The following is a 17,555-nucleotide window of genomic DNA, read 5'->3' as shown; positions in this document are numbered from 1 at the left end:
TACATTGTCTCACTTTTATTTTGCAATTTCAACACCCTTTTTAATATTATCTTTGTTTTGTTAAAGAGGTATGTAAAATAGATAGATGAAGAAAAGTAGTGAATTCAGCATTGCAAACAAAGTTTAGAACAAATTACAAGGAAACAACACACACACGCACGCACACACACACACACACACACACACACACACCCACACACACAGACACACACACACACACACACACACACACACACACACACAGAAACATATAGTAACACACACACATGTGATGATGTAGAGTAGTTGATATTAAATGAAGGTTTTATGGGTTAAATCTCTGTCTTACAGTAACTCAAGGGTTTGTCTACTGGTTTTGGTTGGACTCTGTAAATACTAGTGGGGTCTCTGTTTGTCTAGAATAACTCAACGTGATCCTCATATTAATCATATTCATGTAATATTGTTATGTTACTTGTGTGTTGTTTGTTTTTCAGAGCAGTCAGGTTAGACTTGTGAATAGAAATCACTTGGGAATTGACTGAAAAACACAAATGTGAGATTTGAGGTCTGTGTTGTGCTGTCTCGTGTCTAATCGGATCCCAGGCGTTTCTGGCTGCAGGAGCAAATGGGAAAGAGGGGTGAAATTGAAAAATCAATGTGGCATAGCAAGATGGCTGACAGGGTTTTGGGAACAGGTGCAGGTTTAGAAAATGGCTGGAGAAAAGTGTTGTCAGAAGCCGTCATCCTGCGTGTCATTCAAGATTGATGTGTTGATGCTGTCAGAATAAAAGCTGAAGAATAAATGCATGCGTTCATTCCTGAATGTGTGTGTGTGTGTGTGTGTGTTGTGCTCTCTTGTACAGTATATTGTGTGTCTAATGTTGGTCATTTGATCAGTGTTGTTAGGATTATAGCTGCTCTTCATTTCATTTAAATATTTTATATCTGCAAAGATGACATGGATGATAAATGTAAACTCTAGATGGGCCAGTGTTGGGTCTAAAAGGGTAGAAACCCAGCTGTGGGGTTAAATTAGAAAATGTTTATGTTTGACCCATCATGAAACAACAACATCCAGCATTTTGAGTTGAAATAACCCACCATAGGTTAAATTACAGCCTAACAGGTTAGGGTTGAATGTCAAGTTCTGTACTGTAGTTCTGTCCAGTTCAGACCAAGACCTTTGAAAGATGAGCTGACATCTTCAAAAGAGTCTCAGTGTGACCCAAGAGGTCTCAGTCTTCTGATGTGATGAGATCTCGTACACTGTGTGGTCTGATGTTTATGTTACTGTGAGGTTATGAGTGGTTTGTTCATACACATGAACACACACAACACACATGACTGTAATTGAAGAGGTTAAATCATGTATGAGGTAGTTGGCTGTACTAGTTAGTGTCTGGTTTGATAGATATTGGGTTTTGGATCAATATTCTGGTAGCTGTCAGCAGAGGATATATCCAGGAGTCGATTAGATTCGATGTTATTGATGTGTGCTTCTTCTCTTGAGCTGATTGTTCTTCTCTGAGCTGAGATTGCTGTGTGTCCATGAATTTTAATATGAGAGGAGTTTGTGTTTGTCTTCACTTCTGTTCTTCATGTTTTGACTCACTACGTCATCTTTTCCCACAAACCATCTGTTTTCTCCATCTGATGCATGACACAAACCATTCACCCTAATCAGTCTGTCCAAGTCTTCAGTCTGATCACAGTGAATTGTTATGATACTGCTGTGATGTTATTCAGTTAAAGATGAACGACTGTAATGATTTGTGTTACACATACAACAACAACAACAACAACATCATCTCTACATCACAAATCACATCTGACTACAACTAGAAAATTCTAACTACATCTCTGTGTGTGCGCGTGCGTGCGTTTGTTCGTGTGTGTGCGTGCGTGTGTGTGTGTGCGTGCGTGTGTGTGTGTGTGTGTTCATGAGTTGTTGTACATTGTTTCTCATGAATGATTTTCTTACAGAAGGTTAAAGTTACAGCCGAACAATCTGAGACTTCTTTCAGCTCAAGGTTAATTAAGTTTTGCTTTATTAAATGAGTTTTTATTTTATTATTATTTTCAAATGTGCTATTCATTTTAGTTTAGTTTTAGTTAGTTTCATTAAGATTCATTTTGTGAACATTTCTATTTGGTTTTTATATAGTTTAGTTTAGACTTTTAGTTTTAGTAATTATAACTGAGCAGTTTGCTTGTTGGGCAATATCAGTAGTCTAGTGTGCTATAGATGCAGGTACAGTAACTAGTGATAACAAATGAGAATCACACTTAGATAAGCATGCATATAAAACTGGTTAAATCATACAGATACTCCAAAATAACCAATCAGTACATTTACCTTGGATTTTTTATTTTGAACAATCAGTGGTTTTTGAATGGTAATCAATAAAAACATCTCTTTATCACATTAGTAAATGTATTTTGTTGTCTAGGTAACTATGCAGTGATTGTAGTGACTATTTATTAAGCTAACCTGACTGGAAAAATGATCTGTTTATGGTTGGAGATTAGGTAGGCCGCAGGGAGTCTGTGAGTTACCCACCAAAGCACATATTCTATTTATAGATTCAATTTTAATATTTATTTATTTCATATCTTTATATTAGCTTGGCTTCTTTTATGTATGTTCGTTTTTAAACAATGATAAAACATATCAACAAGTAATGCACAACATTTTTTTTTTTTTGAAAGCTTGTTGATTACAAAATCTAATATTTATTTTCATCATTTTTTTTATTTCAGTTAGTTTTTAATCATGGTAGTTTTCTTGTTGTTACTAAAACTCTTTAGTGTAAATTGTACCGTATAGCAAAAGATCAGAAGAGCGTGAGACTGAAGATTAGCTGAAGATGTTTGTGTGTCAGGTGTGTGACATCATTACCAGCGTTCAGAGGGGTTATCTGTCTGTCTGTCTGTCTGTCTGTCTGTCTGTCTGTCTGTCTCTCTGTCAGACACAGACTGGTTTAATAATGACTTGAGGATTATGTGAGTTAAACCTGTCTGTCTCTTAGCTGTCTGTCAGTACAATGATTCTCAGGAGTCCACAATTGTTTTCCAATAATCCATCAGCGGTTACAAGCATTGTCTTGTTTTTGCTACAAATCAAAGATACAAAATTGTGTTTGTTTGTTTTTTGCAGATTCGTAAAGCGTTATATCAGCTGAAAACAACATAACTGTAGAAAACTCTTTATACTGCAAAACATTCTGATGAAAGAGTATGAAGTAAAGACTTTGTACTGCAAAAAATGTAGATATGAAGACTTTGCTCCAAAACGAGAAATCTGTTTTTGGTCAAAATTTGCGATTGATATTTTTGCAGAGGTCACCACTAGTGCTAATGGCAATGTACATGTTATGATTGTAAAATCTGCATGCTATAATGTGCATGTTTTGCACGCTGCAGTAGCTTGTCACATTGAATTCAAGAGGTTTCACATTAAACACAGAAAATGTTTGTGAGATTTGTTTTTAAACAGGCAGAGAAATAGCAGAGAAAATTGATTTCATGACCGCCAGAACAAACTAAGACTGTCAGAAAAGACAGCAATAGTCACACTTATAAAAATGCTCATGATCATGTACATTATTTGTAACGAACTATAGTAACCATAGCTGTTGCTTTTATTTGTACCCATGTAACCATGGCTTTTGTATTAAAACTATGGCTATTTAAATGGTAATAAAGATTAAAGATGGTTCACTTTAAACAAATACTACAACTGTGGTTAATTTCCTAGGAAAAGAAGGCAGAATTACATACACATTAAAGGGGACATTCCATGAAAATCAGACTTTTCCATGTTTAAGTGCTAAAATTGGGTACCCAGTGCTTCTACCAATGCAGAAAACATGAAAATAGCAACCCTGTAACATTTTTTTGGTAAGGCTCTGTCTGCAAGCATGTGAAAAATAGGTCATTCGAATTTCGCTCCCCCCATGACGTATTAAGGGACTCTTATTATAATGATACCGCCCCTTCAACTGCGCTATCCAACCATGAACGGCCTCACGAGTGCGATAGACAGAGAGAAAGAATGACTGACAGCACGACGCGTTTGTATTCCCTCAAACACAAACAGGAGCCTACAATCTTATAACTTGTAGTTTTAACAATCTTTCTAATGATTGAATTAATGTTCTAAAGGATTAACTTTACCTTAGTGCAACAGAGAGAGAGAGCGAGTGAGTGAGAGCGAGTGAGCAAACGAACAAGAGAGAGAGAGAGAGAGAAAGAGAGAGAGAGTAACGCCATGATTCACTTTCATCAATACAAGTATGTTGTTCAATATATTTCTCTGAAGTTTATATGAATGAACACGATGATTAATGCACTGCACGAGACAGAGTGAGAGAACAACACGTATTCACTATCATATCATAAATATGTTGTTTAATGTTTCTCTGAAGTTTCAAATGAATACGAGGAGATACAAGATAGAGAGTGAGAGACTGACAGAAACGTGTTCAATCACAATAAACTTAAACATGTCACTTGATCTGTTTCTCTAAAGTTTAAGCATTAAACGTGTTGTTTTATTACAGATCATTTAAATGTGCTCGTGTGGTTTGGTCAAAAAGTAAACTTCTGAGTGTTTGTGGACGTGTATTTTATTGTAACATGCTGAAAATCGTTGTGCCTGTTTAAAACACTGGCAGCATGAGACCTAAAAGTCTTTATTTTTATTCCACAATGTTCCCCATCTGCTGATAAACATGTATTTAGTATGCATAAAACAGATGATTGACTTTTTAAACTTGTTCAAATATATAATGCTTAACATCGCTCACTAACTTCTTTCGTGAGAGAATCTTCCTCGATGCTCTGTTATGTCTACAGCGCCAGCACTTGAGACTCCGCCCACCTGAGCAGCTCATTTGGATTTAAAGGGATATACACAAAAACAGTGCATTTTTGCTCAGCCCCATAAAGTGCCTATTTTAACATGCCAAAATAAATTACCTATAGGGTATTTTGAGCTAAAACTTCACATAATGTACTCTGGGGACATCAAAGATTTATTTAATATCTTAAAAACGTCTTGTGGAATGTCCACTTCAAGTTTCATCTTAATGTGGCACTTCAAATAATAATTTTGCGCCTGTTTTTTACCTGATGGGAGCCAGTGGTCCCTAAGTTGATGTTTTGTCCAATAATATATCACTACAGTTGTAATGTTCAGTATTGAAAGAGTTATAACTGAAGATTGAATCCTTATTGGAGGAAATGAATGTGATTTTTTAAATCTAGAGCTGTGCGAATATCAATCTAATTTAGAGTAAATGAGTGGCGAGCTCTCAACACAATAGTTTCAGCCGTGTCGCTCAGGTAATTAATATTTATCAGTCAGGTTAGTAATTTGGTGTGGTTTGTTTTCTGAAGACGGATATAAATCACGTGTAGTAGACAGAGAGTTATAAAGAGGAGAGAGGGGGTTGAAGCTGTCGAGTCGATGTCTTTGATAAGGACACACGCTAATTTCCAAAACCTTCATGCTGAGATATTGAGATGGATTATTGGAGCCACCTGACGTTTCATTAAGTCTTATCGTTCCCTCCTGGATCTGTAGGGTTCAGTCGCTTCAGACCGACAATTTACTGTCGCACAGGCGCTTCATTTACAAAACACATTCACTCGTAAGAGCCGGGCCGTACTTTCTACCAGATTCTCTCGATGTTCCTGTGTCACATTATAGAAACTCTTTAGTAGATTATTATCACGAATGAAAATGATTAAAAACAATACATGACATCATGATCATTCATAAATGCATTCAATGCAGATTTTTGTAACAGGTTAAAGCAGATATAAAGTCATTTTAGTGAATTGTTTGTAAACACATTATTAACGTTTTATACCACCGGTCTGTAGAATGCTGTATTCTGATTGGCTGAGAAATGTTCCGTGGGTATGCATTAATTTCTGATAACCACACACCTATCTTGTCAAATGTCTTAAAAATAGGCACCAGAGCAATGTCTGTGGTAACCGTGGTATAAGAGGAATAATTGACTCCGGTCCTTTGAATTATTTGAATTATTCGCGTCGTGCCACATTGCACCTTGGGTGTGCATTATTTTCTTATAATTCAATGGCCCGTGGTCAATTATTCCTTACATGAATCTATTGCTGAAACACGTTACAAAGACTGTGACCTTTGCTGTACTGAATTGAGGAGTTACACCATTAACCAGTTTATTCACATTTCTGGGCCCTATCATACACCCAGCACAATGCAGCACGACACAAATGTTTTTTAAGGATTAAAATATAAAGATTATTATTGAGTGAATTTGAGTCTCTTGGACAGAAGATCGATTATGAGATGTTGGAAGTCGTAAAGAGCTGCTTCAGCCTGTTAAGTAATTAAATGTTTTGCTCAGAGGTGGAAAGTAACGAATTACATTTACTCACGTTACTGTAATTGAGTAGGTTTTTTGTGTACTTTTACTTTAAGTAGTTTTTAAAATCTGTACTTTTTCTTTTACTTAAAGGGACAGTAAGTAGGATTTTAAGTGTTTTATTACTCAAAATCAATGTCTTTATTCATAAATATGTTCTCATTTGTGTCAAATGACCTCTGCCAGTGATCTGACTTTTCTTTGTAATCTTAGAATTTCTTCTCTTTACATACATTGAACGGGTAAGTCCAAGGAGGCTTCCATGTTGTTCCGCCGTATTGATAAACTATAATAGCAGAGGGGGACAAAAAGTACAAGCCTACCAATGCGTTTCCACAACGCGTTTTCATTCAGAACACGTGAACCAGCTGCAACAGACAAGAAGATCAGTGAATACATAACGGCTACAGTAGTTGCAACACGCATTTGGAAAAGCGAGGCGCTAGAGAGCAATATTCATTTGAATGCAAAAAAAATTTCAACACTAGATTGAAGTAAATCCTACTTATTGCCCCTTTAAGTATGCTTTGTTTAAAGTATTGTACTTTGTTACAACTTAAATCATATCTGTTAAAGAGTAATTTTTTTTAAAGCAAGGTGATAAAGGTGCACAACGGATGATTAATTGATGGGCGGGGGAACGCCCTAAACTCACAAACCATGGAAACGGATGAGACAGGCTCCAGCTGATGCAGACCTTAAATTCAATTCTTATAAAAGAAATCTCTGGCCATATTTAAGCAACCACTTTCCACTGTGATGTATATGCTAGCTGCTGACCTCATATTTTTTGCCTCAAAGTGCATAACTCACCTGTAGAAATTATTAAATATTTTTTATTTTATTATAAAAAAGCTTTTTATTTTATTTAGTTTTTATTGCAGTTTAAGTGTAAAGGTGTTCCTACAAATAAAATCAACTAGTTTGTGATTTACAGTACCTTGTCCTTTTTGAACTACTAAAATCCTCCACCTCACCTCGCTTTTTAAAAAAGTAACTTAAAAGTAAAGTTAAAATGACTTTTTAGTTTTACTTGAGGAGATTTTAAAGACCAGTAACTTTACTTGTACCAACGGTGCACCGATAAATGCCGATATTCACTAATAATATGTGGCCAAAGACTATTCTGAATAGCACAGCTGATATTATTCACAGCTATTTCCAGGGTTCCCACGAGTCCTTGAAATCCTTGAAAGTTTGTGAATCTGGGGAAATAATTTCAAGGCCCTGGGAAGTTTTTGAAAATATACATACATAGATACAGGTCATAAAGGGACGTTTATGCAAGAAGTTTTTTGGAAAAAATCCATGTAATTCCCTGTGTAGTGTAGGATAACATAAGATATCTATACTTTTTAAGCACACGTGTTAAACTGTTCGCTTTAAATGCTTATATCTTCTGTATGTGAATGTTGATTCATACCAGAATGCTTTTTTGAATAGTTGTGTTTGACACATGAAAACGTCTCGGGTTACGTATGTAACTGTTGTTCCCCGAGAAGGGAACGAGACGCTGTGTCTCCTTTGCCATACTTCCTCCATCCCTGGCATTATTTCAAATAGCGATATACTTCCTGACTCCCGCGTCACCCTGTCTTTATTGTTAAGGCTCACCATTGGTTGAATTTGATATATACATTCAGACACACTTACCCCTGGAGGTGTCTCCAAAGTTTCACCGTAGTGACGCAGCGCGAGTTCCCTCAAAAGAGAACTGTAACAATGTATCTTTAAAGGTAACACAATGTAACCTTGCTGTCACTTTGAGAGTGTGTGGTTCTTCATCTGCAGCGCATATTGAGTTTCTGCACGAGAGCGCCCTCTGGCTTTTGGATGTAGCTGCATTACACCGTATTTCATTGAGAAGCATAGCAAGCATCATCGGCCGATATATCGGTGCAACCCTTACTTGTACTCAAGTAAATTATCATTAAAGTAACTTTACTTTTACGTGAGTGGTTTCATTGCTGATAGGAGACACCGATTGAGAGCAGAGAATGTTTGTCCAAGAATTTGATAACTTTTTATTTATTTGCCATTTTTTATTATTTTAATTTGTCTGGCTGCTTTACATTTACACAGACTTTAAGATCAGATTAACAAAGCGTCTTTGTGTGCATGCACGTGCTTGCGCACGCGTGTGTGTGTGCGTGTGTGTTTGCGTGTGTGTGTTAGTGTGTGTGCGTGTGTGCTGAGGCCCATCTGTGTTACAGACTCGCACTATGTCTCATCTGGTGTCCTCACCCTGATCTCCAGCAATCTCCTGGGAGGTGTTAGCGGTGTAACCTCACTCAGACTGTGTTCATCATTTGTCTTCAGTCTCTGTACTTTATCATGATGTCAGCGAGGCATAAATCAAACCAATGCATTTACTGCGCTTTTATCATCCTAAAGTTTTAAGCTCTTGTGTGTTTTCCAGCCGCAGTGGTACTTTAGATTTTATAACGTCCTCAATATCCACAACTGTATTAGTATGTAATCTACAGTACAAGAGTAAGGACAGACTCGTGATCCACAGACAGCAGTTATTTCTCCGCAGGGATTCGGCTTTGACGTGTTGATGCAGTATTGTTGGGCTTTAGGTGAGTCTCAGGTGCAGTAAACGCTGAGCTATTTGAAAACACTCTCGCATAATGAAAAGGTGGCAGGCTGTATTCTGACTGATGTCTAAACGCCAGGAACCGTGTGGCTACCTGCCAGTGTGATCACAGCTTCTCATGACTAAAAGACTTGGCAAAATACAGACTGAACTTTGAAACCGGGAGGCCATTTAGGTCCTCTAAAAAACACAGATCAGTGAACGTTAAAGTAAGAGAAAGAAACATCAGTAAAGGCTGCTGGGCCACATTAAAAGATCAGATCTGACATATGAGAGACCGCAAGCATGCACATAACAGATTTCTTTCTTTAGTGTATGGAGGGAGATTTGCGATCATGACAGCACACAACACATTGCGGTCAAACGTGACTTTACACTAAACAAACATGGCAGACAACAGACATAAAAAATGACATTACACTCTAAAAAATGCTGGGTTGTTTTTAACCCAGGGCTGGGTCACTATTGGACAGAACACACTGCCGGGTTAAAATGACCCAACTGCTGGGTTGTTTTAACCCAATTGCTGGGTTATTGTAAATCAACGATGTTGAAACAACCCAGCAGTTGGGTCATTTTAACCCGGCAGTGTGTTCTGTCCAATAGTGACCCAGTACTGGGTTAAAAACAACCCAGCATTTTTTAGAGTGTAATACTGTGTGGACTCTGATGTCCATCTCACGTTGGACTGTACCTACTGTGCCATGACTGCGGTTCTTATGCTTTCATCTGTCATTTTCTTATCACTTTGTAATGCACTGAATAGTGGTCATGTGTTTAAAAAACATCCATAATCAAAAAAATTAGTTGTCTCATGACTCAGATGAGTTATAGATGTTTTTTAAAGAGAAAACAATTTGTATTTTGCGTGCATTTCAGGAACAATACGTTGCATTTGATTGTAAAGAAATCTAAATCAATAACGGCAGCACAGCAGCTCCACATCAGCATGCGTTCTCGTGTGTATCATGACACGTATGATAGCTGGTGATGAGAACAAGGGATGCTCCAATTGATCATCTGTAGATCAGTATCAGTCCATCATCACAATAAATGACTTGATCAGTAGTCCGCTATGAAAGTATACAACACATATCTATCGTAGACATTGCATCTTCATACTGAAAGTTTATTATTTGCATGGATTTTAAAGTTTTGAAAGTTTCAACTTTCATTTTACCTTGCAGCTGCTCTTGTCCGGGGCGCGTAAACCTGATGCTTGCACACAGACACGGCCTTTCATTCAGAACGAGTACAGAGCAAAGATCTCTCTCACCTCTTAAAGCTACAGTCACCTAATTCATCTCTCAATAATATTAAAGAGAAAATCACTCTCTGCTCATGACTGAAGAACTATTTTAGTTTATAAAAATGCATCTTTATTTCATTCATAACTGAAGAATATGAAGTGTTTTATTTCAGCATATTGAATTGTTCTTTGTAGCATTAATATTTGTTCTGCTTATTTATTTGATTTCCTAATAAAACAATAATATACCTGATTAAAAAATATAACAAAGGCACTGTCTGTGCTATAACTTTACCTAGAAAAAGAGTTAACAGTTACATTCATTAAAGAGCGCACATCTTAACTTAAAAAATCAGTATCGAACATTGGTATCGGCTGATCATGACCGCAAGAAATCTGTACTCGGTATCACCTTCAAAAATCCTGATCGGAGCGTCCCTCATGAGAACCAAGATCATTGTGTAGTTTTGATCTAAATGTCTTTACATTTAAACACAATGATAATTACTTCATAATGAGATGGATTTACAAACAAAAGAGTGTATAGGAGGGTGGGGCTTAAGTTTGTCCACAGTGATTTAATTGGATTGTGAAAATGTAATTGTCTTTGTCTGAAAGTTAAAGGAAAAGGTTAGGGTTAGGGTTAGGGCAAAGTGTCACCACCCTTTTTCAATATTTTACTATGTTCTTACCCGAACTTAGAGAAAGTAATACATATCTATCTTATGGGGTTAGGCTAAATACTAACACATTCACCACACGCTGTACAAAGATTAAATGTATGCATTGAAAAAAGAGAGCTATGTATTAATAAGTTGAAGTAACCTAGTAAAATATACAGTGGTATTTTCCTTTAAATCTCTCCATGTTATAAGACAGACAGAAAAGTCATTTAGATATTACATTCTGATGAAAGAGTATGAAGTGATGTGAATGTGATAGACATTTTAATCAATGAGGGGACCGATCACATGGTAACCACGGCAATGATCAATAATGAAGAGATAAAAGAGATGAGAAGATGCTGAGTGGTGTGTGATGAGTTTAACACAAATATATTGTAGAAAGGTTATGGAGAGTTCAGTTTAAACACAAGCAGGCTTTGAAATGGATGTCTTGCTCGAGTGTCACACAAGATTCACATTCAATGTTCCTGCAGGTGTTTCAGAGCAACACAGTTATAATATTTACACAATATATTGTTTTGTTTCATCAGTGAGTGATGGATTTATACTGAAGTCATTTTAGAGAAGAAAATCAGAGACATCTTTTACATCCAACTGAAACACTGACTTTATTTCACTCCTTTAATCTTTCTGCAGCAATTCAGTCCAGTGAGCCTCAGGTCAGCAGCACCTCTTATCAGCAATCTCTCTCTCTCTCTCTCTCTTTCTCTCATGTCCTCTATCAGAACCTATTTTTACTTTGAGATGAGAACCTCATTTCTGCTCTCTGTCCTTCAGTAAATCGACTTTTTCTCTCTCTTACGGTTATTGTTGTCTTTGTTCTGAAAGGAACAGAACATATTATGGTGTGAAAACTGAAGATGTTTTGTTTGTCTGTGCCACTGAAGAAAAGTTTGTTATATCAAGATCAACACTGATGTTTGTGAAACAGGATTTTTAAAGTGCACCTATTTCATTGCTAAAAAACAGCTTTATTTTGTGTATTTGGTATAATAGAATGTGTTTGTCTGGTTTATGGTTTAAAAACACATTATTTTCCACGTACCTGTACCGTGCATTTTTGTAGCTCCAGATATCCATGCCTCAAACGCAGAGATTTTGTGCAAAGTTCATTTGTTTTGATTGGCCTGAATACATCTGACGTCAGCAGGAATCGTGATGCTCCTTACCATGTTTGAAAGATTCGCTCACAATGCATTGCTAACAGGAGTTAACTCACAGGCTGTGAGTCTGAAGCGGGAGGAATTATGATAATGTCGGTCTTCACTACATCATCAATCCCAGGAAGTAAACTGTTTCCTACAATCTGTGTGTTTGTTGTAGACCAAGAAAAGAGATTTACGTTGGTCGATAACTTGCATCATCGTTTACTTTGGGGTTTGTACATTTTGCCTATCATTAACATAAACTAATACACACTTACACACCAAAGGAAATGTAAAATTGTGAATGGGACTATAGTTGCTCATTAACAATACAAAATATGTGAATCAAAACTTTCAAAGGTGGAGTAAAAGATGACATTTTGATAAAAGATGATGAAGACAAATTCTTCATACTTCATTCATTATAATCATACTGTCAGATGCTTTATCACAAGTACATTATTTTATTTGCATATATTGAAATAAACAGTTTATTGTTAAACATTCAACATTTTGTGATATATTATGTCATCAAGAAACTGAAGTAAATGACTTAATTATATTGAAACATAAAGTCAAACCTGTAAACACAGACAGTAGTGCAGTGCGTTTATATAGTGAGTCAGAATAATGTCATCATAAACATCTCACGCTCCACACCAGCACTACAATCATGATGATGAAAAACATCTCAATATTGTCAACATCACAATTTCGCCCTTGTCAACTCTCTCAAATCCTTGCGTGTTGATGTGTTAGAAGCAGGAAAAATGTCTGCAGTGGTCAGTACCTATCAAAAGTGATCCAAGGAAGGAAAAGCGGTGAACCAGCGACAGGGTCATGGGTGGCCAAGGCTGACTCGTGGGGTCCGATCCAACAGACGAGCTACTGTAGTTGAAATCGCTGAAAAAGTGAATGCTGGTTCTGATAGAAAGGTGTAGTGAAGTCCATGCCTCAATGGGTCAGGGCTGTTTGGGTGGCAAAAGGGGTCCTACACAATATTAGGCAGGTGGTCATAACGTTATGGCTGATCGGTGTAGAGATGGTTTCATTGGACGAAGCTTGAAGCTCCCTTCAAGGACAGCAAGCCATTAATGAATCCACAGTGTTTTATTGTCAGTCATGTGAAGATTGTATTGTGTCTATGTAAAGATGATGTTATTTTCACTGTTACATGACATCTTGTTGTTTTCTATGCTGTATGAGTAAAAACCTGTAGCTCTCGTCCTTGATGCAGTTTGTCAACACAAGAGCACACATGTACTGTGTCCACACAGCCTCTTAACTTAACACATTATCATTCAGAAAGACACAAAGGATTGTGGGTAATGCTGCTGTGCTTAGTGATGATCTTCAGACTGAAGGATTTTGTCATGAATGATGAGATATTACCTGATCCTCAGCATGAATAAATTAGCATCTGAATGGAGGCGGTGTGCGGCGTCTGTATGGTCTTTCTGAATACGGCATAGACACTTTGTGAAGCGTTACAGGTTTCCTGCTTAAATGAAAGCGAGGAGATGCATTAATGCATTTAAATGAAGAAAATGTGCCACTCATTGTGCTGAGAAAGCAGTTCAATTACAGGAGACATGTTCATTCATCCAGCACCATGAAATATGCATGCGAGGTCACACGTGTGTTCAAACAAAAATGAGCATCTACTGTATACATTAAACTCAAGCATCCATACGTTCACAATCACGTGTCTATAATCTACAGTAATGCACAGAAATCATCCTGGTAAACTAACACACAAGTACTGGCTTTCTTCTTCTCTCTCAATTTGTTTTATGATATCAAATCTTTCATTGTTTGATTGTAGAGATTTTCTTGCGGCTTCAGTGCCATGACTGCATGTAGTTTAAAGCTTTTCCAAGATATTTTATGGACACACATTGTTCTTGTTTGCTTTTTGTATTGGTGATGAACTGAAATCCTTTGAGTTCAGAAGAGTTTATCAGTTTTAAACTGACTTTAGTCCATGACTCTCCAGTATAATCTGAGATATTGTGTTTATTGTGTAATAAAGAGAAGCCTTTTAGTTTCCTCCTCTGTGCAGACGAGATGTTCAGAGACGCTCCTCTGTCTGGATCTGATATTTGTTGATTTGTTGAGTCATGTTTTCAAATGAATGATCTGATGTAAATAAATGATTTGTGATGTGCTCTCGCCCACAGGCTCAGATCCTCTGCGAGCTTTCGTGGAGCTTCGCTTCGCAATGGAACCGCAGGACGCTGTGACGGTACGAGGAGGATTCCTGCAGCTGGACTGTCAGGCTCGATCCGATCAGGGTGTTCCCATCATCTCGTGGAAGAAGGACGGTGTTCTCCTGAGCGCTGTGGTGGATGACAGGAGACGTCAGTTGTCTAATGGATCTTTACTGGTTCAGAACATCATTCACTCGCGTCATCATCGGCCGGACGAGGGCTCTTATCAGTGTCTGGCTACGCTGGAGGGTGTGGGAGCCATCGTCAGCCGAACGGCCAGGGTCATCGTATCTGGTGAGACACAAAGTTAAAGAAACTCTGTTTGATTCACTTGAAATTGTTTTACTTTGTAAAGCAGATGTCTGGAATTAACATGAAAGTCAAGACATTTAGTACACGACAACATAACAAATACATAAACAAACGGGCTTAAAATATTGATTTCTGTGTAAGTTCATGAGTCTAATTTTCTCTTCTGATTGTTTAATATTTTCTTTGCACTCCGTCCTTGTTTACAGGTCAATGGTGGTGTTTATCATTTGCTTTAAGGCTCCAGTTTTATTTACTCTGAAAGTGTATTGCTGTTGTTTACTTATTAGTGACATGTGTAGGATGGTTTATTCGTTTTGCCTTAACTTATGTTTATACTAATAAAAATCAGCAAAAAGTGTAAGATTTAGCTATCATAGGTGTTGTTCTTCAGATTTACACAAACAAGGCTGTATCACAGCAGTATGATGAAGACACACGTGCACACACACACAAGCGCAATCATGCAGACGCACACACACGCACAGACACACACATGCAGAGTGCAGACACACACACACACACACACACACACACACACACACACACACACACAGAGACATACACATGCACACAAAAACACACACAAAGTGAAGAAGATAATTAGATTATTTAAATATTAACATGAAGTCTCATTATCATATCATTAACCTCATGCAGTACGTCCTGTATCCCATTAATAACATCATCAATTTACTGTACAGTCCCATAACCTCTCATATATTCACATCATCATCATCATGAGGATACTGCAGTGACCTCCTCATCCTGAAGATTGTGTTCATCTGAAAACACGAGTTGAGTGAATCAGTCGGCCTAAAGCGTCCGGTGAGGGCTCAGAAATCATCCCTTCACTCCATAATGAGTCATTTCACCTCTTGGCGTGATGGTGGACGCGCTTCTCGCCATCCATTAACTCAAAGTCACATTTAATAGTTGGCTAAATGCTGGCCAGTTGGCAGATCTGCTGGGTTTACTGGGAGGATTTGAAAGGTTTCACGCTGCTGGTTTGAGACTCCGTTGGTCGTTAAAGATGCTGAATTATTATTATTCAAGGTTAAATGAACAGAAATAAAGTGAGCGCTCATTTCACCGATAGAAAGCAGTAACCTTCAGAAGAAGACATTAAATACGGTGGGAGTCGTGGTTTTATGCCTTTATGCTCTTTTGACTGGTGTGTAAATGCTCTGGAAACTGAAGATAATGTTCTGGTAAACGGCCCATTTCATTTCTGCAAGAGAAAAATACAACACGAGCGTTTCTAAATGAGCAGGACTCTCATTGTGTGAGGGGTTGCAATGAATAGAAATCATTTACTGATAGAGGCCAATAGTCTAATCTCATTCTCTCTCATTGTCTCTGTTTGTATGTGCGTGCGTGTGCATGTGTGTGCGTTTGTGCGTATGTTGTAGAAACATTGTGTGATATCCAGTTTATCCAGTGATAAACTCATCCAGCCTAAGGATATTTCATTTACTAAGTCAAGGTCAGGTTAAAACACAATCACACACAAACACACACACAAATGTGATTCACGGTGTGTTTTGTTTTGTGCTTGTGTTTGTTATGTGTAGGGTTGGGTGATGTCTAGCAAAGTGTCATCAGACCATATCTACAAGGAAACATTGCGCTAGCACAAACCATTATTTTGCCGTTAAATAATGACTGTCTGGATTTACTAAAGTCACACAGTGAATAATTAGTGCTGAGGTTTGGTCCAGTTATTGTTGTGACTGATATTATTGCATATGCATTTCTAGGAGTTTCCCTTAGACGCAAAATTAATGGGAGGAGGTTATTTAAATGATTCACACAACATGATTGACTAATGTTTGTGATTTGAGCCATATTTTAACTCTGAAAAAAGCATCTCTTAAATCATTTTGTGCTTAAAATGACTGCAGTTGTTGCTGATAGGAGAGGAATTGCAAAGATTAGAGAGTACGTGGTACAAGGCAGAGGATTCTTTGACACTTAACAGTTTATTTGTAATGCCAGAGAAACATATTATTTGCCATACCATGTTATTTATTATCTGCTGGAGGAAATAAAAGAGGAGTCACACAATAGCAGGTGTTTTAAAGTTCCTTGTAAACCTTTTATTTTTTGTCCTCTAGTTCTTTTCAGTGTCCTTTGGCTTCATTAGTTGTGATGTCTGTGGTGCTGAACTCAAGCTCATCAGGTGTTAGTAGATCACCTGCCTGCACCTCATCAGCTCTGATTATTTGTGACCCTGAACTCATTTTTACTTTGCCCCATTTCTTAAATCTGACCTATAATGTTTTAATCCTCTAACATCTGCACAGACATCTAATATATTGAAATAAGTTTACAACGCACATTTATATATTGCAATATATTAGATTTGTATGTAGGCTCCACATCACACCTAAGTGTAAAATTAAAACAGTTGATGAGATGTTGAGGAAAATATTGGGGCGGCAGTGGCTCATTGGTTCATGTAGGTTGTCTACAAATCGGAAGGTTGGTGGTTCAATCCCGGCTCCACCGGACCAAGTGTCGAGGTGTCCTTGAGCAAGACATCTAACCTCAGCTGCTCCCGATGAGCTGGATGGCGCCTTGCATGGCCATAGGTCTGTTAAAAGCGCTATATAAATGCAGTTCATTTACCATATGTATTGAATGAAAAATTACAACTTTATATTTATATTTTTGTTTCTATGCACAAATTAAAAATAGGAAATAAGAATATTTTTTAGTTCATAGTCATTATTCTTACTTCCCATTTTTAATTTGTGCACAGAAACAAAATATGAATATCAAGTTATTTTTAATAATAAAAAAGTTGTCTTTTGTTTTCTGAATTAAGGATTCTTAATTCAAATTTTTTTTGGCTGTGTATCATTGGGGGCTCTGAACAGTGAATCCTGGAGCAATGCAACATTTGTTTGCTCAGGAAAGAAGCCATCGCCCGCTACTGCAGTGTATGTAAGTG

The 17,555-nt window shown here is 37.4% G+C and overlaps 1 protein-coding gene across 5 annotated transcripts in view; it reads left to right on the top strand.

Moving 5' to 3' along the window:
• dcc (DCC netrin 1 receptor) overlaps positions 1-17,555 on the top strand; it is a 252,392-nt gene that overhangs the window by 138,872 nt on the left and 95,965 nt on the right. For all 5 annotated transcript variants that reach the window (XM_073860302.1, XM_073860301.1, XM_073860300.1 and 2 more), the window contains one exon: positions 14,261-14,584. In XM_073860302.1, coding sequence (XP_073716403.1) covers positions 14,261-14,584 — 324 coding nt within the window. The remainder of the gene's footprint in view (positions 1-14,260; positions 14,585-17,555) is intronic.

The sequence above is a fragment of the Misgurnus anguillicaudatus genome, chromosome 22 (genome assembly GCF_027580225.2).
Source record: "Misgurnus anguillicaudatus chromosome 22, ASM2758022v2, whole genome shotgun sequence".
Taxonomy (NCBI): Eukaryota; Metazoa; Chordata; class Actinopteri; order Cypriniformes; family Cobitidae; genus Misgurnus; species Misgurnus anguillicaudatus.
Note: the sequence above shows the minus strand (reverse complement) of the source record. Positions and strands in the feature narration are given on the sequence as shown.